Source organism: Siniperca chuatsi, linkage group LG19, assembly GCF_020085105.1.
Source record: "Siniperca chuatsi isolate FFG_IHB_CAS linkage group LG19, ASM2008510v1, whole genome shotgun sequence".
In the NCBI taxonomy this organism is placed as follows: domain Eukaryota; kingdom Metazoa; phylum Chordata; class Actinopteri; order Centrarchiformes; family Sinipercidae; genus Siniperca; species Siniperca chuatsi.
Window position 1 is genome coordinate 10,660,149 of NC_058060.1, and position 23,816 is coordinate 10,683,964.

Consider the following 23,816-nt stretch of genomic DNA (forward strand, 5'->3'; position numbering starts at 1 on the left):
TGTACAGTATTTCGTGCTACTATCGTTCCTCCTGAGCTTGATATGAAAAACATTTGTCAGAGGTCAAGTAACTATTCCTCTTACTTTATTTTTTAATTTCTTGTGATTTAATGGTATGATTTTGGTCATGTTGAAAAATATAACAAGTACAATGTTAGGTCAAAAAATGCAGGGGTTTTTTTTGCTTTCCAAATCTTTTATTAAAGTGCAATAAATATAAAGCTTCACATGCAGAAACTATGACTGAACTTCATCTTCAGTTTAGTTGTAATTAAAACACAAATCCAGTTATGATAAACAGATATGATGCATGTTACGTGAGCAAATCAGCATTGTGTGGTGAAAAGGAATTTTGAGGTCTATAAACACCATACGTACTGATAAAAAATGTCCCACACACAAATATATTGCAAGAAACTACAGGCAGTGAAGAAGACATTTCCTTGTAATAATAAGAATAAAATAATATTTTAATATATTATGTTTAATAAGAGATACGTCCATATATTCATTTTTTCTTCACTTGAGCGTAGAGATCCTCTGGGCCGTCAGCAGTCTGCGTTAAGCTGTTTGCTGGCTGGGACACTTTGACCTGTGCATACAGCGTATCCTGCTGCTGTCCACTGTCCTGCGCTGAGTCAGAGGACGGAGCAGGTCTCAGCTTGGAGAAGTCGATCTCTCCATAATGGATGTCTTCTTTTTCTGTTGCTCTGGCTGCTTCTTCAGCTGTTAGGCTCTGTGAAAAATGCACCAAACGAGAAATGCTGTGAAGAGCAGAAGGTGAGCCTCCTTCAGTTTAGTTTATATTTTCTCATTTTGTCCCTCACTCAGCTCCCACTGCTATAATAAAGTGATAATCGTCAGAATAATCAGCTTTTATTGAACACAGCAATGGAATAATCTTATGTACTTGTAGATACATTAGTTAATGTGAGTTTGCAAACAGGATGTTTCATAACATTTCCTGTGTTTCTCCACATTTACTCACTAATGAGTAACCTGTTCAGTCCAGTCTAGAGCTTATGAGTGCAGTCAGTATGAATGGTTAGAAACATATTCATAACACACAATTCTGTAGCGTACATTGAAGTATTTTCCAACCTGTGTCTGTTGTGAAGTTGGATGTTTTGACTTTAACCACCTGGAAGACATAAGAGGATTGTCAGCTTAATTGTTTTGTGTACTAGTAATAATAATGATTTATATCATTATTATTATTACTACTATTACACAAAACACAAAATTTTGTGCATTTAACAAGTTTCACTTCATCAGTTACAAAGTGATTTAAATGCAATTTAATCAATAAAATACAGAAAAAGACAACAATTAATAATACAATAACAATATATACATAAAAGCAAGACCTTTCACAGCTTAGAGGATTTGAATGCAAACCCTTAATCCCCCTCAATCTTTCACCCATTGTTTGAGATCATGACAATGTTCCTGCTTGTAAAACACACATTTGGTGATTTTAAAAAAACAACAACATTTAAAATCTAAAACTCAGAGTTTGCCAGAGCAATGACAGTAAATTAGCTTGAATTGTTCACTCATTCTGGATCTAGTGAGAAGTCGGGTTGCAAAATTTTGTACTAACTGACTTCTAGACTGTTCTAATGGATCAGACAGGTACACATTGTGTACCTGTCTGATCCATTAGTCAATGCGAGATGTGACAGATGCATAAGGATAATTATAAGGATAATTAAATCATAGATATTTTATGTAACTGAAAGAAACAGGATTGTGTAACTGCAGTGGTATGCTTTGTTAGATTCAGTTCACCATAAAAGACAATGCCTGGTTTCTGCAGCGCGAAAGGTTTCTTACATTGATTTGTTAACATTTGGTTCCAAAATATTTATTGACATCCAATCATTAATGAGTCAACTCGCTTGATATTGAGAGACTCAAGAAAAAAGAATTGTGTCATAAAAATGAATATCTGTGTTCTGTAAGTGTGTATTGTGACCTTGTGGCTGCATGTAGACAACAGTAATGGCCCAAGTATAGAACCATGAGAAACTCCACAAATGCACCTTTGACTTGTGTGTTGAAGATATGAATTTAAAACAGATCCTGAGATTTCAACCCATTGTTGAAGACATTGAGTCAAAATAGAAAAGTCAGCAGTATCAAAATGTAGACCTGAGCTAGAAACTAATACTAAGGAAAAACCAATGTAATTAACAAGCTAATCACACATTAAAAATAAGAAGAAAATATGTACAGAATTACAATTGTTTTGGGTGGATAAATCTGTATATGAAATGGATTTGAGATACTTACCAAACGGCAACAACCACACAGATTAGTACAATGATCCCAATGATCCCTCCAGCAACTGCCCCCCATGGTGAAGAGCTATCAGGCTGTTTTGCTCCTACAGAAACAAAAACATAAGTGGCTAAGTCAAGTTAATAAAAATCATGGCTGTCACCCAGCTTTCATGTGATGCTCAGCTTTACTTTATACAGTAGTTTGCAAACATTTTGTACCAGATGCAAAAATGCTGTCTGTCACTTCTGTTTGCAGACATGGTGTGGAATTACAGTGGGTACGAAAAGTATTCAGACTCCTTTAAATTATTCACTCTGTTTAATTGCAGCCATTTGCTAAAATCAAAAAAGTTCATTTTATTTCTCATTAATGTACACTCAGCACCCCATCTTGACCGAAAAAAGATGGAAATGTAGAAATGTATGCAAATGTATTAAAAAAGAAAAACTGAAATAGCACATGGTCATAAGTATTCAGACCCTTTGCTCAGTATTGAGTAGAAGCACCCTTTTGAGCTAATACAGCCATGAGTCTTCTTGGGAATGATGCAACAAGTTTTTCACACCTAGATTTGGGGATCCTCTATCCTGGAAGAGGTTTTCTTCCAGGATATCTCTGTACTTGGCTGCATTCATCTTTCCTTCAATTGCAACCAGTCGTCCTGTCCCTGCAGCTGGTCTCATCAGACCAGAGGATCATATTTCTCATAGTCTGGGAGTCCTTTGTGTGTTTTTTGGCATTTGCAGGTTTTCAGGACGAGAGGCTTCTGTCGGGCCACTCTGCCATAAAGCTCCGACTGGTGGAGGGCTGCAGTTATAGTTGACTTTCTGGAACTTTCTCCCATCTCCCTGCTGCATCTCTGGAGCTCAGCTACAGTGATCTTTGGGTTCTTCTTTACCTCTTTCACCAAGGCTCTTCTCCCACGATTACTCAGTAATCTCAGTTTGGCTAGACAGCCAGGTCTAGGAAGAGTTCTGGTCATCCCAAACTTCTTCCATTTAAGTATTATGGAGGCCACTGTGCTCTTAGGAACCTTGAGTGCTGCAGAAACTCTTTTGTAACCTTGGCCAGATCCGTGCCTTGCCACAATTCTATCTCTGAGCTCCTTGGGCAGTTCCTTCGACCTCATGATTCTCATTTGCTCTGACATGGACTGTGAGCTGTAAGGTCTTATATAGACAGGTGTGTGCCTTTTCTAATCAAGTCCAATCACTTTAATTAAACACAGCTGGACTCCAATGAAGGAATAGAACCATCTCAAGGAGGATCAGAAGAAATGGACAGCATGTGAGTTAAATATAAATGTCACAGCAAAGGATCCTGAAATAGCACATGGTCATAAGAGTACTTATGGTCATAAGAGTACTTATGACCATGTGCTATTTCAGTTTTTCTTTTTTAATAAATTTGCAAAAATTTCTACATTTCTGTTTTTTTCTGTCAAGATGGGGTGCTGAGTGTACATTAATGAGAAATAAAATGAACTTTTTTGATTTTAGCAAATGGCTGCAATGAAACAAAGAGTGAAAAATTTAAAGGGGTCTGAATACTTTCCGTACCCACTGTAATTTTACACTGAACAATAATATAAGAAAAAGTGAAAATCAGTGTCAGAGAGATTGTGATAAGGATATTCTGTACTGAATTTTACACTTTTGTCTCACTCCTTTCCTCTCTCATTATCAATTTTCATTCATACATTTCTTCATTTCTACTTTCCCATACTGTGGAGACTCCTCTCGTTCACAAATCTCTGTCCTATCCCCAAATTTCTTGGCCCTACATTTTATGCAGATGCTAAGTTTTCATGTACTATCGACAACACTTTTGTCTCTAAATATTGTTTTTAACTTCCCCCTCAATCTCTCCTTACTGAATTTAAACACATTATTGGCAACTCTGCATATATTTACATTGATGTATTTTATCCAACATTAACTGCTCCTATTTCACCACTGGGTGCAGTACAGTTCCATGTTTACCTTCAATAGTCAGATGGATCTCTGATGATGTTTGTTTACCGAGATCATTTGTGGCCACACAGTAATAAACTCCTCCATCTGTTGCATTAAAGCTGTAAACCTGTCCTTCAGATACAGTCATGGGTCCATCTGTGCTCTTCTTGAACCAGGTGAAGCGGCTGACGGGAGGCTTGGCTCTGCTGGAGCAGGTCAGGTTCACCCAGCTACCTGCTGACACCAAACCTGATGGACTGATGGACCCTGAGGTGTCTTTAGGAGCATCTGAGGAAAATGTGACATTCACTTTATTCATTAAAATCAGCTGATGTCCCATGAATCATCATGTGCTGACAAGATCCAACAACAAACTCTGCTTGTCTTACATGAAACACTGAGAGTCTTTCTCTCCTCTGCTGTCTTGACATCTTTTCCTTCATTCACAGGATATCTGGCAGAACAGGTGATGTTGTCTCCATCATGTTGGTCTGACAGAGTGATGGTGGCCTGGATTTTAGTTGTAAAGGTTCCATCTGTGTTTTCCTCTGTGTAGCTGTGAGAGTCTTGTTGGAGGCTCCAGGTGAGTTTAGGAGGGGAGTGTGGACAGGGAGTGAAAGCTGAGCAGGTTATAGTGACAGACTCCTTCTCCTTCAGATCACCTGAGATCTCAATTCTGGGGCTCGGAGGAGAATCTGTGGTTTCAAATCAAACACAGATTTTATGCTGAAAAACTCAGTAAATAATACAGTCACTAAACAGATGTCAATGTCCCCAAATTTGTTTTAGTTTTTTTTTTACTGTAGTAACAAAATGTGTGTTTCATTAAAGCCCCTGAAACCGTTGCTCTAAATCTTTAATATTTCTCTAGAACATGAAATAATAATAACTAAATAAGCAGCAATCAAAGATGAAAATATAGGGGAAAATCCTTAAATATTATTTATTAAGAGATTAACAGTCAAAAAGTCAGCTAACCTGCTTCATCAGGACTGTGAGGGTGTGGTTTGCAAATTCAGTCAGCTTCATAAATGTGGAAAAACCTCATCATGGGGCATTAGAGTCTGTTCCAAATTTAGGTGTATGTTTATGAATGTATGTAGATTTTCTCCTCCACTGATGATAAATGTGAAGGAGCGACAGAAGATCACCACGAGACTCCCCTTTTTTCAAGTCTGTTCACATGCATGGTTTTTAATAGTAATGCAAAAAATAAAATATAATATGTAATACAATATGTATACATGTCAATATGTAACAAGGAAACATTTCTTAAAATATTAACATCCCAGCAGTTTTCAACTATCAGGACATTTTGAATGTCCAGACTGATCACAGGCTGGTTTCTGTAACATTTGGCCAACACTGATATTGTAGATCGTCCTGCAGTAGATGTTTAGTTTCACGGTGGAGGTAAGGGTCATGGTGCTTGTTGGTTGAGCTGCAACAATAACATTATAAACTGACCAATAAAAACAAAACTCTTACCTTTAACTGTTATTTGAAGAGGATCACAAGAAGCTGTTGCGCTGAATGGCCCGTTCTCAATTCTGAAGAAGTATTTGTCTGTATAATTTGTGAGTAAATTGGAAAATAAAGTGGTGCAGTTTTTCTGACTCAGGTTTCCAGTAATTTTCATTGGATAGATGTTAACTGTCCTACTACTGTTGAAAATCACATTGTTTGAATTGATGCCAAATCTGGAGTCACTTTTAATCCACACTCCAAAGGTTTCACTTCTGCTGTCAAACTCTTGTCGTGATCCAGCACTAAAGTTACATGGGATTTGCAAACAAGATCCACTCAGTGCTTCCATCTTCTGTGGTGCAGTAATGAAGAGGCCTGGCTTTTGAGGACAATCAGCCAAAACTCCTGTAAAACCAGACTCATTATTCAGATTGTAAATGATTCAAGTAATATCTCCAAATTACTGAACCAACAGCTCACCTGAAACAAAGAGGACACTCAGTAACATGTTGTTTGTCACCATATTCACAGACAGAAACCTGGACACAATAAGACTGTTAGTTGTCAGTTGTAATAATCATAAGACTTATTAAGTTTTTACAACACATTCATTGTCTTTTAAAGAAACTTCACTACAGTAGTAATGGTTAACAATGTCTGCAGAGCTGTGGTTTGAAATCAGTTAAAATATAGAGTTCATGTTTTTTTCAGTTAAAGTAAAAAATAATAGTACATGAAGAATGACTAAATTAAAGTTTTAGTTTACGAAGCAGAGAAGTAAAAGCAGTAAAATGTTTCCTTACCAAACAAGCCCACAGCTACAAAATAAGACAAGTGTTATGGTTTTAGAGTGAAATGAGGCAATTTGTCAATTTTATCAGAACTGCAACAAACCACCTAACCTAACTGTTGTAATATGACTGAAAGAGGATTTGCTGTTTAAGAAATGCAGTTCACTTTGTTTTGTTGCAAAGCTGCTAGATATCACATGACCCCCATGTCTAAAATATTGAAGAAATACAGGGAGTTTTGTTCTTACTTCTCATATCCTGTGAGGAAGTCAGATATTACGACATCTTAAAATCTTTAGGTTTCAAATGACAAATTCATCCACAAGGACTTTTATTTTTAACACGACTCATAGTGAGCTTTTATATGTATATATTATGTAACTGACAATAATAATGACATATTTGAGCAGGTGAAAGTATTAACATTATGTAATTCACACATACAGTTACCGCGTGTTTTTGCTGACTTCTGCACTGTAAAAGTCACATTATATCAGCAGTCATCGACACACATGTGTAACACAAATGATAGAATAAGTGATAAACGTGCTTTCCTCCTAAACACTTTCTGCTGCATGAAAAGCTTCATTTTTATTTCATTTAACACACTTTACATGCATCCAATGGAAACACCAGTTAATCAATAAAAATGAATTACATAGTCTCAATATCTTTTTTGCTATCTTAAGAACAAAAGAAAGACAAGTGCCATGAATCACTTCAACATGAGATAAATCATTAAAGAAGATGTTTTCACTTTTGTGTTACGCTCACTTTAACAAAGAAACACAGAGCAGAAAAAACATCACATACAAATATTATTCACCCAAGTCTGGGGTCATCTTTAAAGAAAGTAGTGCCATGTAGTATTTACCGGCTTGGAGAAAATGTTACACGTTATTGTAAGTGGCACACTAAGACTGAGAAATGAATACAGAAAAGACAAAACAGTATGTTGTTCCATTTATAGTGAACATGACATCTTCCTCCTCTCCTTGTGACTCATGATGACATGTTGCTGTTGACATAGTCTGCTTCTACTGTGTTCTGTGGAAATGAAACGAGAGAAAGTGGTGTTAGTACTCTGCAGTGAATTTGCTGCAGCTCACTGGTGGTCTCAGGGGTGCCCCCATGTTCGAAGAAAAAAACAAATGCCGCAAAAGAGCCCTCTTGGATATCCCCATTGGTAGATAAAACATGATAAAGTTGTGGTAGTTTAGGTGTATCACTTCCTGTTTTATTTTGGTAATATTCTTCTTCCCTTGTGTGTCTTGTGATTTTACTTCCTGTCTGTGTTTTCCCTCCAGTTTTGATTGTTGGTCCTCCCTTGATTGTTGGCACCTGTGTCTTGTTATCTCACCTCCCCTTGGGTATTTAGTCTTGGTCTTTTCTTTGTTCTGTGTCGGATCATTGTTGTACACATGGTGTTGTTCCTTGCCGAGCCCTTGACTATTGGATTCTTTGTTCTCCGGTGAACCTTGTTTGGATTTGTGGATTTGGCCTGCTCTTCTGTGAACTGTGTTCCCCCCTTGGACTCACTCCCCTGCTTTCATCCATGCTATCCGGTACTCATCTGCATTTTGTCTGCTCATTACCTGTCTGCTCACCTCTGCCTGTTCTTGCCTGCATTCCACCCCACAATAAACACGGTAGTCATCCGGCTACTTCACCCTGAGACCGCTTCCTCGTCATCTGCTTTTGGGTCCGCATACCTCCATATAGCACCTCGCCTTACGACAAAAGTGACCTCTACGGTGGCCCAATGTGCAAGAAAACGTGATGCAGTGCCCTCTAGGGTGCCTGTTACATGCCGTTTGTGCAGCACTTAGTCACTTGTGTTACAGTTGCGTTAAGTGTCACAGAGCTTTACAACCTCCACATTATAGAACAGCAGGTGGAGCAATCAACCACCAAAATTAGACCCTCAAATAACAAGTTAAAATTCACACACACACACAAAAAAAATCAGGATGAAATCACAAACCTGCCTGACTAGTAAGTCTCACACATGACCATTAGATGATGGTCGCCATATGATAATATGTCAGTGTTGTGTTTACAGCTTGTTGGGCTGCCCCCAAAAGGCTGAAAATCAATGAATGCAGGTTTAAAGCTGGTTTGCCTTAATTGCTATTTTAAAATTGTGGAATGTAGTTTTATGTTGTTTTTAATCGCTGATTTTGTTTTATGGGTATTTTATGGGTAATTCTGATCTTCTCTAATCAGCAATCCGTGTATTTATGGATGAATGAAGTGAACCTTGAACCATTGTACAAAGGTATTTGCAAAGAATTGCCTATTCACACACCAGCAGATACGGAGTAACATTCGTATTCATTTGGAGTCGTGTTTCTGGCCATCTGGCGTATGTAAGTCCAATATTCACTGTTCTTTTAGCTGCTAAATGCTCTATATGTTTGCCAGCCAGCTGCTAACCTCACCAGTCTGCAATGTCAAGTGTCACAATTAGCTTTTTTGTTCTTTTCATTCCCTCAACGTACCTTCCTTTCAAAATCAATAGTGAACATTCCTGAATTACTGCATTCAGCTCTGATTTATCAAGAAAAAGAGAGATCAGGTTACTCTAATGTGCTGCATTGCATTGTGGTCTGGTGTCACTGCTGATGGTGCAGACACGGGCCTTTAAACATTATCGCCTTTGAAGGATTATTCCTGTACAAACAAATAAACCCTTGCTAAGTGATTCTTAAGAGCTGAATGAGGAGCTATTTTATTTTCCTTCCACCTGACACTTGCAGACAGTTAAGTTGATCGATAACGATACACAGCAACTCTCCTCGTCTAGTAGCTTACCTTCGCTGGTTTGGTGGAGCGTCTTGATCTAAACCAGCTGGAAGAAAAAGATGATGTAATTAAGGCTTTTTTTATGTTTATGCTGTAATGGTGCTGATCTTTCTCATACAGCCAAACCACATTTAAAATGTACAAATTATCATATGAGAAAAGTTTGTCTCACCACTCAAAGATGACCAACGTACTGACAAGCGTTAGGATTCCCAGGGTCTTCACTATAACTTGGACACCAACCAGTTCAGACTGTTGATCACCTGTAACACAACAGCATGGCCACCTTCTAAAATGTTTTTACTCTAAAACATCTGAAACCATAATTCCTGCAGTTACCTTCAAATATCAACTGACATCCTGTTGATAGTTGAATGTCCAGGTCATTTCTGCACCCACAATAGTACAATCTGCCTCGATCGCTGCTGGTCACTTCGAAGCCATAAACCTGTGTATCAACTCTGATCTGTTCCAGTCTGCCATCACTGATCATGAACCAGACAAAGTGGACAACAGGAGGGTTTCCTCTGCAGGAGCAAGTCAGGTTCACCACGCTGCCAACTGACACTGGATCAGTGGGACTGATGATCACCATGGCGTCATTGGGAGAGTCTGGAAGATTTGGCATATGGAGAGATTTTGGATTGATCAAAAAACATTTGTAAAGTGAGAGAACAAAGAATATTTCCTGGTAAAATAAGACCCTTTGAGGTGAATCAATAACCAAGGAAACCATAATTTATAAACCTCAGTGCTCTCTCGAAAGATGGGTCATTTAAAAAAAAATTTCTCTGCAACTGCAACACTGGATCTAGTACAGTTCCATGTTTACCTTCAAGAATCAGATGGATCTCTGATGATGTTTGTTTACCGAGATCATTTGTGGCCACACAGTAATAAACTCCTCCATCTGTTGCATTAAAGCTGTAAACCTGTCCTTCAGATACAGTCATGGGTCCATCTGTGCTCTTCTTGAACCAGGTGAAGCGGCTGACGGGAGGCTTGGCTCTGCTGGAGCAGGTCAGGTTCACCCAGCTACCTGCTGACACCAAACCTGATGGACTGATGGACCCTGAGGTGTCTTTAGGAGCATCTGAGGAAAATGTGACATTCACTTTATTCATTAAAATCAGCTGACGTCACATGAATCATCATGTGCTGACAGGATCCAACAACAAACTCTGCTTGTCTTACATGAAACACTAAGAGTCTTTCTCTCCTCTGCTGTCTTGACATCTTCTCCTTCATTCACAGGATATCTGGCAGAACAGGTGATGTTGTCTCCATCATGTTGGTCTGACAGAGTGATGGTGGCCTGGATTTTAGTTGTAAAGGTTCCATCTGTGTTTTCCTCTGTGTAGCTGTGAGAGTCTTGTTGGAGGCTCCAGGTGAGTTTAGGAGGGGAGTGTGGACAGGGAGTGAGAGCTGAGCAGGTTATAGTGACAGACTCCTTCTCCTTCAGATCACCTGAGATCTCAATTCTGGGGCTCGGAGGAGAATCTGTGGTTTCAAATCAAACACAGATTATATGCTGAAAAACTCAGTAAATAATACAGTCACTAAACAGATGTACTGTGGACCAGTATGGGTTTTTGAAGGCAGATGCTTTTGTATATAAATTGCTTCAATGTCCCCAAATTTGTTTTAGTTTTTTTTTTACTGTAGTAACAAAATGTGTGTTTCATTAAAGCCCCTGAAACCGTTGCTCTAAATCTTTAATATTTCTCTAGAACATGAAATAATAATAACTAAATAAGCAGCAATCAAAGATGAAAATATAGGGGAAAATCCTTAAATATTATTTATTAAGAGATTAACAGTCAAAAAGTCAGCTACCCTGCTTCATCAGGACTGTGTGGGTGTGGTTTGATCAGATTTGACAGACGACTTAAGCAAAAAAAACACCAACTGTCGTCACATTTTGGTGCAAATGTTGCTAAATCCTGATTCGTACATGACAACACTTTTTCCCAACTGCGCTCCGCCCACTTCAAAAGGGAAAGAACAGACAAAAACCAAAATACAGAGCTGTCTCAAATAAACAAAACTGTTCTAGCTTTGGTAGAAAAACGTGTTTATGTAGGACTCCGTCAGTCATAGTGAGAAGCTGACTGAGAAATTCGAGGCCTTTAAGATTTTGATTTGTGGTAATGTGGATAACCATCATCATGGGACACTGAAACTCTCTGGGGTTGTTGAGTGAACATCAATGAATCCAAATAATGTCAAATGTCAGTCCTAAAACTGAAGCAAACTAAAACAAAGTCATGAGATTAATAACAAATATTAAGGAGTAATAATAACTCAATACATGAGATTTCCTTTTTTCAAATGTCAAAAACATTTTTATGTATGACAGTGGACACAACATAGGATGCTATTTAAGTATTTATTTTTAATATCCAAAAGAATTTAGCTGGTTTCTCCACTTACACAGTTTTTAATCCTGCAGTAGATAGTTTCATAATTAAGGTTTGGGTCATGGAATTTGTTGTTTAGGCCAAAGCTGCAACTGATTTCACTTTTTAGCCAAGCTAGCGATGTAGCTCTAGAGGTGGCAAAGTCGGTTGGTCCACCAATTTGGTCCAGATATATACGAAATATGTCAGCAGCTACTGGATGGTTCGCCATGAAATTCATTTTCCCCAGAGGATGAAGCCTAGTAGCTAGCACCACCAGCAGGTTGACATTTTTTGGCTTTTAGTGAAATATCATCATAACTATGATTGCCATGAAATTTTCATGTGCTCATCGGGATGAATTGTAATCACTTTGGTGATCCTCTGACTTTTCATCTAGCATCATCATCAGGTCAAAATCTTAATTTGTCCAATACTTTAGTTTATGACCAAATGCCTTCAAAATGAATGACATTCAGCCTCAGCTGTACTTTGTGTTTAATGCTAATTAGCAAATGTTAGCATGCTAAAAGGCTAAACTAACATGGTGAACATGGTCAACATTATATCTGCTAAACACCAGCATGTTAGCATAGTAACTGTGAGCATGTTAGCATGCTGACATTAGCATTTCGCTCAAAGCACCGCTGTGCCAACGTACAGCTTCACAGAGACGCCAGTGTTATTAGTCTTAGTCTTATTATTTTAAACAATAACATTATAGACTGACTGAAAAAAACAAAAAAACTCTTACCTTTAACTGTTATTTGAAGAGGATCACAAGAAGCTGTTGCCCTGAATGGCCCATTCTCAATTCTGAAGAAGTATTTGTCTGTATAACTTGTGAGTAAACTGGAAAATAAAGTGGTGCAGTTTTTCTGACTCAGGTTTCCAGTAATATTCATTGGATAGATGTTAACTGTCCCACTACTGTTGAAAATCACATTGCTTTTAAATATCCAAAGTCTGGTGTCATTTTTAATCCACACTCCGAAGGCAGATCTTGTGCTGTTGAGTTCCTTTTCTGCTCCAGCTCTAAAGTTACATGGGATTTGCAAACAAGATCCACTCAGTGCGTCCATCTTCTGTGGAGCAGTAATGAAGAGGGCTGAATCCTGAGGACAAACAGCCAAAGCACCTGTAAACCAGACTCATTATTAACATAATGTGGGAAAAAAATTTTTTTGTATTATGGCCTTTTTTTCACTGTAAAGTTTTTTTAATGATTCGTTTTTTATTGGTTTGCAACAAGAAGATAACAACCTCCCCTTAACCCCCTTCGAGGCTGACCCCATCTATGCCCACCAAATAGCTCCAGATAACTTAAGTCAGTATTGTCACAGTGACAAAAGAATTCAGGCAGAAAATACAGATCATAATATTCACATAAATTTAAGGGAAACAAACGATGTGCTTTGTTTCTAAATTAAGTTCAAACTGTAATTGATTCAAGTAATGTTTTTAAATAAAACCGACTGAACAAACAGCTCACCTGAAAGAAAGAAGACGCTCAGTAACATGTTGGTTGTCACCATATTCACAGACAGGACTGCAATGACACTCATAAACCTGGATTTGAAAACAACAGTGCAGTTACTTTCCAGTATTCTTGGTCATGTTATTTATGTCGATTTTACTAAGCATTAATGCTCTCATGAAGTAACTTCCCTACTTAAATTTGTACAACAGTTCACTGTGTTTTAAGCAGTGATTAACATCTGCAGAGGAAAATATTGACATATGACATTAATTACCTGAATACCTGAAAACCTGAAAAAGGAAATATTGTCTTTTTTCAATGCCAAGCATAAGGCAAATAATATAACTCTGTGGCCTAAAAGGGTAACAAGTAAAATCAGTGGAAGCAGTACAATTCATCGCCTTACCAAACAAGCCTACAGCAAAAAGGGGAAACAATGAGGTCTTCTAATTCTGGAATTGCAGCTGTTAGGAAATGTGTGCAACCACCCTATTTACCCATCGTAATACAAAAGCAGCAGTTGGTTTTGCTGTATAGCAATTGTACAGAAAAGTAAGCAGTTCTCATCCTTACTGCTCTTAATATTTTTTATCATGTGACTCACTGCAAGCCTGTATGCCATGTCTTCTGTATGTGAAATATATTAAACACAATGACATATGTGACATAGGTGACATATGAAAGGCACACGCCACAGTGACAGATAAAAATACTGACTCCATGTTTTGCATACATGTAGTTTCCGCAGTGTTTTTTGATGACATGCTTTCTTCACTTCAGTCACTTGTGTTTGTGTTGTTACACATCATTAAATACTGTATTCCGTTGTAATTACTGTGTGCAGTGACAATAAAACAAAAAAAATAAGTGACAAGTTATTTTATAGAGTTGTTGCAACAGTGTGCTGGATGTTATATTAAGTGGCAGCCACAGACAGTTACACAGCTATCATAAACCTATGTGTATATGCTGTATATACAAAAACAAATGATCAAATATATAAATAAAAATGCTTTCCTCCTTCAGATTTTCTTCTTCCTCATCATTTGACACTTCTAATTTCAGCCATGTTTTTTTGTTTTTAAAAAAAGATAGGAAAACAGGTGAGGCGAGGTAAAGAAAACAAATGACAGTCAAACCAACAATCCACGCTGACAGCACTTGAGTAAAAATAGCTGAAGAAAACATGAAAAGTGCCCAACCTGAGACAAATTATTAAAAAAAGATGTATTTACTTTTGTGTTATCCTGATTTTCACAACTAAACACTGCAAAAAAAAATAAAAAAATAAATACATCTGTCCTTGCACTCTAGGCAGAAGTAATATTAATTTACATTAAAATAACATTCACCCAAATCTGGGGCCATCGTGTTCGTATTTACGAGATTATATAAAGTAATATTTACTGGCCTGGAAAAAACTAATGTGATCCACTTACTCGTATGTGGTATACTGACACATAGAAACAGGGGTTAAGACAAAATAATATATCATTTCATTGATAGTTAACATGACATCTTCCTCCTCACCTTCTGGCTCATGGTGCTTGAATCTCAGTCACTCTGTTGACAGCGTCTGCTTCCCCTGCGTCCTGTGGAAACGAACCCACAGGACGAGTGGTGTTCGTAAATGGTTGCAATATGTCAAGTCATTTCTGTAGCACCTGTGTTACAGTTGGCTTACAGTGGGATAGTGTCAAATATATCACAATAAATGCAAATGTTTAACACAATTGTAGTTGTAAGAAGCCACTTACAACAACGGTGGCTTCTTTACAACTACAATTTTGTACTTGTTGTACTCAAGTACCAGAGCTCTTTTTCATGTAATTTAACGTCATTAAATTAGAGGCTTTGTTTTTATTTTCAAAAAAAAAAAAAGCCCTTAGCTGTTGCTCAGCAGTGAACTGCATCTTACAATTGATAGAATCGCTACTTGTTTCCTGCCTCTTCCTGTAACACAGAGGTGGTTGTAAGGTCAGCTTTGTTACAACAGATTAATGTGAGTGACAAAGATAAACGGCGTGTTGTTTAAGAAAACAAATGTTTGAGAAAGAAGAAAATGTCATTCATTACCTGATTTCCAGCAACTTCTTAAACTCACGTAAGCCACAGATTTTTGGAAAAAGCACTCCTTTGATTTCACAGTGCCTGTACTCCATTGCAGGAAACTAGCATAGTAATATTACTGTAAGAGATGTATAAGAGATGACAAGCCCAGTCACAATCTAACAATATTCTAAAGTATTGCAAAGGAAAAATCCATCCACTGTCAAAAATACAGTACAGTATTTTTTATCATCAGTCTAATGAATTGTTATTTTGAAAATACAGTAATTGTTATAATTTGCTACAGTGATCATGAACCAGACAAAGTGGACAACAGGAGGGTTTCCTCTGCAGGAGCAAGTCAGGTTCACCACACTGCCAACTGACACTTGATCAGTGGGACTGATGACCACCATGGCGTCTTTGGGAGAGTCTGGAAGATTTGGCATATGGAGAGATTTCGTAGCGATCAGAAAAGATTTGTTAAGTAGGAGTAAGATTAGAATGTTTAATGGCAAATTAAAACCTAGAAACTAGAAAAGCAATATCAGTATATTTATACACCACATTGTTCTTGTGTAAGAAGAGAAGATGGATTACTTTTTATTTACAACTGCAGCATTTTAACAACATATAAATTACACCAACGTGACTCCTTATCTTCTCCACTCCTTTTCTCCTGCAAGGTCGAGCTCAGGGATCATCATCTTCGGGTTGGTAGGGACCGAGTGACATGCTTAAGAACACTTCAGCAGTGCCAGGGGTTTTAAGGAGGAAGTGTGAAATTAATTAAATCAGGTCTTACATAAAACAACAAGCATCAGAGTCTTCTCTTCTGTTATTGTGTCCCTTCCTTCATTCACAGGGTAGCTGGCAGAACAGGTGATGTTCAATCCATCATGTTGGTCTGACAGAGTGATGTTCTCCTGGATTTTAGTTGTGAAGGTTCGATTTCCATTTTCCTCCAGTTGGTTCTGAGAGTCTTGTTGGAGATTCCACTTTAGTGTAGGAGCGGGGCTTCCAGCGGGAGTGATGGCTGAGCAGGTTATTGTGACAACTCCACCCTCAACTGGCTCACCTGAGGCTTCAATTGTGGGGACTGATGGTGTGACTGTGGTGAGAAGAAAAGTGACATTAAGTTTTTTTTAACTGGAGAGATGACACTTTTTTAAATGATTATTTTCACCTTCATTTTGTCAGGTAATCTCTTTTAGAGAGAGAGAGAGAGAGAGAGAGAGAGAGAGAGAGAGAGACCTGAGTACAGCAATGTATGCAATGAAATGAAACAATCACAAACATCTCAAAATAGGTTCATAGTTAAAAGTTTAAAATTGCCCAGTGGGATGAAACATTCAGGTTTGAGAATTCTTTGCAATTCAGTATAGTTTTATGATGCAAAGAGGTCTTTTCAAATTCTGTATTTACTCGTGGAAGGTGGACTAGATTTACTCTAGTGACCTGTGGCTTTAACATTGAGGAGATGTTATATTTTTAGATGTTTTAGTATGAAACCCTTTTAAAGGAAAATGATTTGGTGGAATGGTTTGTTATTCTAAAGAGGCACTAAGTCGCAGGAGATACAAATCTAGACTCTCTACTCCAGCTGATTGTCTTAAACCTGCAAGTTCATACTGCATTGCATTCTTCAGAGTAGGTGACGAGCCTGAGGCTCCTTGTGCTGGATCAAGGGAGGAATTTGTCGTAGTTTGGTCAACATGCAACCAATCGAGGATGTGTCCATCAGAAATGTTTGGAAAGAAAGGGGGAGGAGTTGTACAATTGTTTTCCTTTTTTTTAATACGAGTGCAGCATATTGTATATACATAGAGCAGGTGAGTGTGAAACACAAGCTCGTGTTTGATTGTCCGACTCACAGTCACTTCTCTACGTTACTTCCAGATACCGGGTGAGGAAAGAGTTATGGAGCGGATGAAGATTAAAGGGATTAACATGGTGTAACTTTTGTTTAGTGTTATTTGAATATTGATAGAGTTATGTTTTAATATCTGGATTTCTTGAGTGTAAAGGGTTATTACGATGCTTCATCTCTAGCATTATCTCATCACTATAATGCTTATTGGGTATTTATGCAATAATCAAATTGAAGGTATGGTGGTGCAGTTTTCCTGTGACATATTTTAGATGTGAAATGCTTATTTTAGGGAGGATTTACTTGCATGAGTATTTAAAAGGCACATGGTCAGGGTTACGACAAACAAGTTTGTTATTTTCTTTCCTTAAGCTCTTGCACTGCTCAGTTGATCTTTAAAGTGACACACTTACATTCACTTTCCGTCACTTTTAAAATGATTATTTTTTTGCCTCTGAATTAATTTTGGCCAGTAAATTACACAAATATATATGTAGCAAATAAAACAACACACGGAAAACTCACCTGATAAAAATAAGACTGTCAACATGATGTTCTGTCAGGCCTTTCAATTCTCTGATGAATTTGTTTAACAGACAATACACATGTAGGGCCTTTCACTGTTTAACAAAATATGGTTTAAATGAACAAATAATTTGTATCAGACAATTTAATCAAAGTGAAAATATTCAGAAAACATGTTTCTTAGTGTTTAGTGCGGCAGCATTATCTAGCATCTAATTTTACTCTGATATTTGGATATATATGATTCACATAACTTCTACTTTAAAACAATGCCGCCACTAACACTAGAATTTAAAATAAAATCTTACTTATCAATAAATATATTTTGCTGTACATCGACAGTCGCTGTGAGAATCATGCAGTAACCAGCTTCCCTTGTGATCTTAACTCCTCCACCACAGCTTTATCACTCTGGTCACACAGATAAACCTACATTTTTTCAGAACTCATATTTCATCACGTTCAGAACCACACACACTAACTAAACCGTGTGTGGGGAAACTAGAGAGCGACAAGACAAGTGACTGCCACGATAAGTACATTTTAGTTGTCCTGCAGTGAATGCGATGTCCTCCTTGCATCACACTGCTGGTTCACTGGACTCCTGAGCATGTGGATTTATGTATTCTTTTCAATAGTCTTTAAAACAAGTGTTTTACATATGTTTGTAATGTCTGCCATTGTCAGTACATGTATTGACAGTTACTGCAAGTGCAATCAGTGACTATTATTTAGGACTTAAACTGTATGCATATGTCTACCCCAAATATAAATCCAAATGCTTTCTATTTCACATTATGAAATAACTAGCTATTTATAAGTTTTTCGTCAGTCATAAATATAACTCATGATTGAGTTACCAGTTGTCAGTTAACCCTAAATGATTAAAATCAAAAGGCTAATAACAAATTGCTCTAGAAAAAGACATTACTTTTATTCAATAACAGAAAACACACTTTGATAACAGGCTTAAACAATTGTTTTTTTTTTTTTTTTTTTTACATCAACAAAATCATGTTTGGTCATGTACATACACACTTGTTTGCTCAACTAATCATTAAACACAACCTCTTATTGTGTTGCATCTTCTTCCTGCCTCATCTGGAGCTGTATGCTCTTTTTAATACTCTATTTAGTAGGTGTTATACATTACAATAATTACTTCCCAAAGGAATCAGTGGAGCCCTGTGTTCAGTCTATTTTCCCTTCCTAAATTTGCCCGGCGTGGCTCCAGTCTTTTGCTTCTTTTTTGCTGATCCTTTAATCTCGGGTTCCTAAGTAAGGCAAAAGAAATAGAACAAAAAGAGTCCAACATTCAGAAGATAACTGAACATGTACAACAGCAACTTGCTGCAAGAAAAAGAAAAACAGGGATTGGAAAAATTCATAATATACACTGGCATCAAAATAAAGCAGCCTACTGAACACCTCTGCTTACTCTTTACAGTTAAAAAAATGACTAGATAAGGATTCAGACATGGGGTACCGCACTATAGTTACTCTAAATGTACCTTCCGTTTGGAGGACAGAGATCCAGTGACAGTAAAGAAAGAGTCCAGTCGTCCCTGTGTGCTGCCCTGTCGGCTCTTCACAATCTTCTTACAGCCGTTACGGATCCTGTCCTCGCTGCACACAGACACACAAATCAATTCATTAATAAATAAATATTTAAAAATTATCCTATGCACAATGTTCTTTCCAGCTGAACTTTCCATCATTTTTTTTTCTCAGCAACAAAAACAAGCATCCAAAGCAGCATTTATAAAATTGCAAGTAACAAAACGACTGTTTATAACAAGTGACTGCAGTAACGGTAGATCCAACATGAACAGGCTCTGGAACGGACACTAAACCTCATATCATATGTAAAAAGGTTGTGTGCTCAAATGATGCTAGAACAATAAACTCTGCCTCTACATGGCCAGCAGTGCAGCCTAGTGGTCAGATGTTGTATAACCAGTTGGTCTGGTCATATAATCACTGCAGCAACCAATGTCATGATCGTCATCGTCCATCATCAATGAAAGAAAACTCAATAAGCAAACAAAGAAGATGAACCCAACATGTAGCACAGTGGTGAAGAGAGTCTGCTGATGGTTCACCTGAACTGTTTCTCGTTACACATGAACTGGATCAGTCCCTCCTCATCCGGCTCACTCCACTTCAACTCCACTGTGGAACAATCCACCACTTCAGGCTTTAAAAACAAACCCCTGGCCTCTTTGTACAGCCAGTCCTCTGGAGCAGGGTGCTTCTGCATGAAGGAAAGCAAGACACACACAAAGAATCAGAACCAAACCCCCCTTTGTTTAACTGCCTGAACTTCTGGATTGTAGCAGACATCAACTTACGCTGGGGTCAATGTTTTCTAGGATCTCCTCAATGCAGCTGTGCTGTCTGATCAGGTCGATGGCTCTCTTGGGGCCAATCCCCTTGATGGTGGCGCAGTAGTCACAGCCCAGCAGAATGCACAGGTCTACAAACTAGGATGGAAAGAAGACAGAGTTAATGCAAGAGTGTTTACAGTTCCACAGCACATACAGGTCTAATTACCATGAGAGTATTGTGGCATTTCTCTGACAAATTTGCATGGCATGCTGACACTGGACTGTAGGGTGACAGTTTGCAGAGTGCACAACCAGCATGATAAAAGTAATGGTTCTTGAATTTGACCCCAAATGGAAAATGACAGAAAATTTTCTGCACTTTCTCAAAGTCAGAAAAAAACCCTGTTACCTGTTCATTGGTCAAGCCGATGTCCTGCAGGATGCGACTGAAGTGGAATTCTTGAATAGGAAGTTTCCTAAAACAAATAGATTCCTTGATGTATTATCTAGTGCATAAAGAGTACTTTGCAATTCAATTTAATGTGTATAACTTGTGTAATACTCTGCATATTCTAGTCTCCTCTTCCAAGCCTTAAATATACACAATAATCATCTCCATTCTCTGAACATCTCTGCTGCAGAGCCTAAGAGTGGAAAACAATGATGCAGTAACAGTGAGATGCAGGTGTAACATTACTTTGCTTCACTGGCGGTGAGGTGTCTGAGCAGGACATTTGTCCCAAAGGTCAGTCCATCCATGTCCTCTGTTGCTGTGGCAAAGACCTTCCCTGCTTTAACCAGAGCAGCACAGCTGGCCTCCGCCTCACATGGAGCCTACAATACAAAACACGTCAAATTACATTTCACAAAAGTATTCACCCTGTCCTGTTGCAATTGATTTCTCTGACATGGAGAAAAAAACCCTTCGGGTATTTCACTGTACATTAATGTCAAATTTATTTCTCTGATTTCTTGAGGTGTGTGTCAAAGGTGTCAAAGTAACAACAAAAATATACTTGTTATGCCTTTTTGCAAATCATAATTCATAAACATTCCATTCCTTATGGCGAAATGTTACGAATTACAATTAACATGGCATTTTCTGTCTTTTGGGGCTTTTAAAACCTATTCTGACAATAAACACATAACTGGAAAAATTATGATAAAAATGTCAGAAAGAGCACTGAAGATTCCTCAAAACTAGCTGGCAAATCACTGACAATACAAATGTGGAAATATTCTTAAAGCCAGCAAGAGTTGTAGCAAAGTGAGAGTTGATCTAACCTCAATGTAAGGCACTCCCATCAGGGTCAGCAGCTTCTTGCACTCATCATTATGCTGCTTGGTGACTTTTACCAGACGCTTGGAGAATTTGTCAATATTCTCTTGTTCCCCTGGGTTATGACAAAAAAAAAAAACATAACTTTTTACTTTGGTTATGTCTTAAAATGTTATCAAAATGTATTTGCTTGCCTCCATTAACAGGGTCAAGGCCGACATAAAAACAGCACAATAAAGCCAGACTGGCACCATTCATGACTATTGTTAAATAAAGTTGCGAAAAGTATTAACCATACCCATTTCCTGGGCTTGAGCAAGCAGCTTCTCAGCTTCTGCCCTCCTCTCCCCTCTCTTCTCCAGCTGGGGGTGAACAGAAGAGCAAAGACAGAGTAAGAGAAAGAGGACACAAGAGTCAGATGATGTAGGTTACAAAAACACATTTTAATAATAGGAGGGTGAGAGCAAATGTAAGTCTGTAAAAAGTCCATGAAACATATTTTGCCCCTTTTATTGCCAAATAGATGATTTACACATAGCGACAGTTTTAAGATGTTTTTGCATTTACTGATCTATCAAAACAACAGATTACAGAGACTAACACCATGGTTAAACATGGTTAAGTGTGTCACTTTCTGAAACTCGACAATCATCACACAAAAAGTTGATTAATGTCACAGTTCTCACCACACTGTTTGACTTACAGGTGATCAAGACTACAGGTGAAGTGCAAACAACAGCAATACTATACACAGCAATGAAAATAAATAAAGCCAGACCAATCCGATTGCCACTTCCACAATGACAGAATGCAGGGAGAAAAAGCACCGGAGGAAATCAGAGCCCATACTAACCTCTGCTGACTTGAGCTGTGGGGGCTTGCCGTCAAACACGTACACAGGTTTGATGCCGTGTTCAAGCATGCGGATTGTCCGGTAGAACATTCCCATCAGGTGGCTGAGAAAAAGAGCAAGCAGGTGGCAAAAATATTTCAGTCTTGTGCCCAGACTTGAGCTACCTGGTCTAGGATCCATCCAAGCACTACTATATCTTTAACGTGTTTCCTATTATGACTTTTTGCTCTGAAATGCAGCTGTCTGTCTTGTGGGGGTTGTACCTTGTCGTCTCGCCATCCTCATTCTGCAGAACATTCCCGTCCTGTCGCACAGCAATCAGGAACTGGTAGATACACATGGAGGCATCTATAGCAATTTTCCTGCCTGCAAAAATTCAGAAAAGTCCATAGCAAATTATTTGCCATGTTCAAACAGCAGGAGTTATCAAAACAATGGCATCAAGTGTAACAACTTCCTTAACCATGTATAAGCTAGTAAAGTAAAGCTAAAATAAAAGTACATAAGATTCTTTAATTTGCCCATATGTTCAGACCTGCATTAGGTAGAAGAGGCATTGTGTACTGTAGTCTTAATGGAACTTACTGCACAAGGATTTACAGCTGAAGCAGCTGGAGCACTATATGTTACACTTTTAATAAAGGAACATCAAAGGGAAATAAAATAAACATGAGAAATTGTTAATAAAAGACAAAGAAAAGAAAGTTTGTAACCCTCAATTTGAAACTATTACTAACTAGACCTACAATCTGACATCGCTGTCATTTTTGGTGGTGATTATACTCTGTTTTGATTCATCTTCCATCTTTGTCGTATCCCCATACCATCTGATACAGCATTGATCCAATTTACCCAAGGGAGATCATTAAACTTTTATCTGATCTCGTTCCCATGTCTTATGCTGGCCTCATCATCAATATGTAGGGAAAGGGACCTTAAAGGGACAGTTACCAAAGTAGTTCTTGATGTCTTGCTCTTTGATGGCACCAGGGGCCTGGTCAGCAATCAGCTTAGCAAGTCCGTGTATTCCCATTGTGTTGGGCTGAAGCTCAAACGGAAATCACCAAAGTCTGAAAAACAATGAAATGTTTATTGATTCTTTTGTCATATATACATCTATCTTGGCTACACTTTCTAAGCGCCGCAATAACTGGTACACAAGGCTTGAGCTCCCCCAGCGCTGTTAAAAACGGGAGAGCAGTAACGTTAACGTTAAAAGTTTACATTTTGTTTACATGTGTGCTGCTTCGTCGGATGCACGTCGAATTAATGACTATCTACTGTTAATTGTTAACACATAACGTAAGCTATGTTCTATGAGAGTGGGTTTACAGTGAAATACGGCCACATCAGTTTTTTGAAAGAAATTTGGGTTGCACTGACAGAACGTGGTACTGGCAACTACTTTACCGCAGAGAGCTAGCTAAGGCTGCAGACGTGTGGCTAGTTGGGGGCTAAAACATAAATAATGTCACATTTATTCACAATGCACATGCTAATAGCGGATAGTAACAGCTGTCATCTCTATACTTTGAATTAGGTTAAACCGTTTTATTGTTTACAACGGACTCACCAGTTGTCTGTTACACTCGAGTTTGTGCACTTGTCCCGGCGTTTCGAGCGCGAGGAATTGCGTCTCTTTCGCGGGAAATCAAATAGCAGGCATCGCCTATCAATCTATCGAGCACGACATCGTCAAAGACGCTGAAGAACTGCGCATCGACAGTGCA

The 23,816-nt window shown here is 38.2% G+C and overlaps 2 protein-coding genes across 4 annotated transcripts; both read right to left on the bottom strand.

Moving 5' to 3' along the window:
• Window positions 1-175: 175 nt before the first annotated feature.
• LOC122866827 (vascular cell adhesion protein 1-like) lies at window positions 176-13,595 on the bottom strand. 3 transcript variants are annotated; one of them, XM_044176987.1, is made up of 10 exons: window positions 13,466-13,595; window positions 13,196-13,272; window positions 12,458-12,841; window positions 10,499-10,804; window positions 10,137-10,397; window positions 4,631-4,936; window positions 4,269-4,529; window positions 2,296-2,389; window positions 1,084-1,141; window positions 176-736 (listed from the first exon to the last, which is right to left on the bottom strand). In XM_044176987.1, exons 1-10 carry the CDS (start codon window positions 13,579-13,581, stop codon window positions 509-511), a joined length of 2,091 nt encoding a protein of 696 aa, XP_044032922.1. In that variant the 5' UTR covers window positions 13,582-13,595; the 3' UTR covers window positions 176-508. The 3 variants fall into 3 exon arrangements, with proteins under 3 accessions (XP_044032922.1, XP_044032920.1, XP_044032921.1); XM_044176985.1 differs by lacking the exons at window positions 10,137-10,397; window positions 10,499-10,804; window positions 12,458-12,841; window positions 13,196-13,272; window positions 13,466-13,595 and adding exons at window positions 5,730-6,113; window positions 6,189-6,247; window positions 6,512-6,706 and having other exon boundaries at window positions 1,102-1,141; XM_044176986.1 differs by lacking the exons at window positions 176-736; window positions 1,084-1,141; window positions 2,296-2,389; window positions 4,269-4,529; window positions 4,631-4,936 and adding exons at window positions 7,065-7,546; window positions 9,314-9,350; window positions 9,477-9,567.
• A 4,945-nt stretch (window positions 13,596-18,540) lies between these two features.
• On the bottom strand, window positions 18,541-23,796 carry fen1 (flap structure-specific endonuclease 1). Its single transcript, XM_044176989.1, has 12 exons — window positions 23,660-23,796; window positions 23,038-23,156; window positions 22,350-22,452; window positions 22,087-22,189; window positions 21,532-21,595; window positions 21,239-21,348; window positions 20,652-20,788; window positions 20,364-20,430; window positions 19,979-20,110; window positions 19,730-19,881; window positions 19,139-19,253; window positions 18,541-18,901 (listed from the first exon to the last, which is right to left on the bottom strand). Exons 2-12 carry the CDS (start codon window positions 23,117-23,119, stop codon window positions 18,824-18,826), a joined length of 1,143 nt encoding a protein of 380 aa, XP_044032924.1. The 5' UTR covers window positions 23,120-23,156; window positions 23,660-23,796; the 3' UTR covers window positions 18,541-18,823.
• Window positions 23,797-23,816: the final 20 nt, after the last annotated feature.

What these genes read in the sequence shown, in the direction of transcription:
- fen1 (XM_044176989.1), bottom strand. Translation starts at nt 23,119, where the DNA reads ATGGGAATACACGGACTTGCTAAGCTGATTGCTGACCAGGCCCCTGGT. An exon ending in TGCTCAAGCCCAGGAAATGG is followed by an intron (nt 21,349 to 21,531) that starts GTATGGTTAATA and finishes GTCATAACCCAG; the next exon opens with GGGAACAAGAGAATATTGAC. An exon ending in CTCACCGCCAGTGAAGCAAA is followed by an intron (nt 20,431 to 20,651) that starts GTAATGTTACAC and finishes TATTTGTTTTAG; the next exon opens with GAAACTTCCTATTCAAGAAT.
- LOC122866827 (XM_044176987.1), bottom strand. Translation starts at nt 13,581, where the DNA reads ATGAATTGTACTGCTTCCACTGATTTTACTTGTTACCCTTTTAGGCCA. An exon ending in GAGCGTCTTCTTTCTTTCAG is followed by an intron (nt 12,842 to 13,195) that starts GTGAGCTGTTTG and finishes TCTGGTTTACAG; the next exon opens with GTGCTTTGGCTGTTTGTCCT. An exon ending in TGTGTGGTTGTTGCCGTTTG is followed by an intron (nt 1,142 to 2,295) that starts GTAAGTATCTCA and finishes TATGTCTTCCAG; the next exon opens with GTGGTTAAAGTCAAAACATC.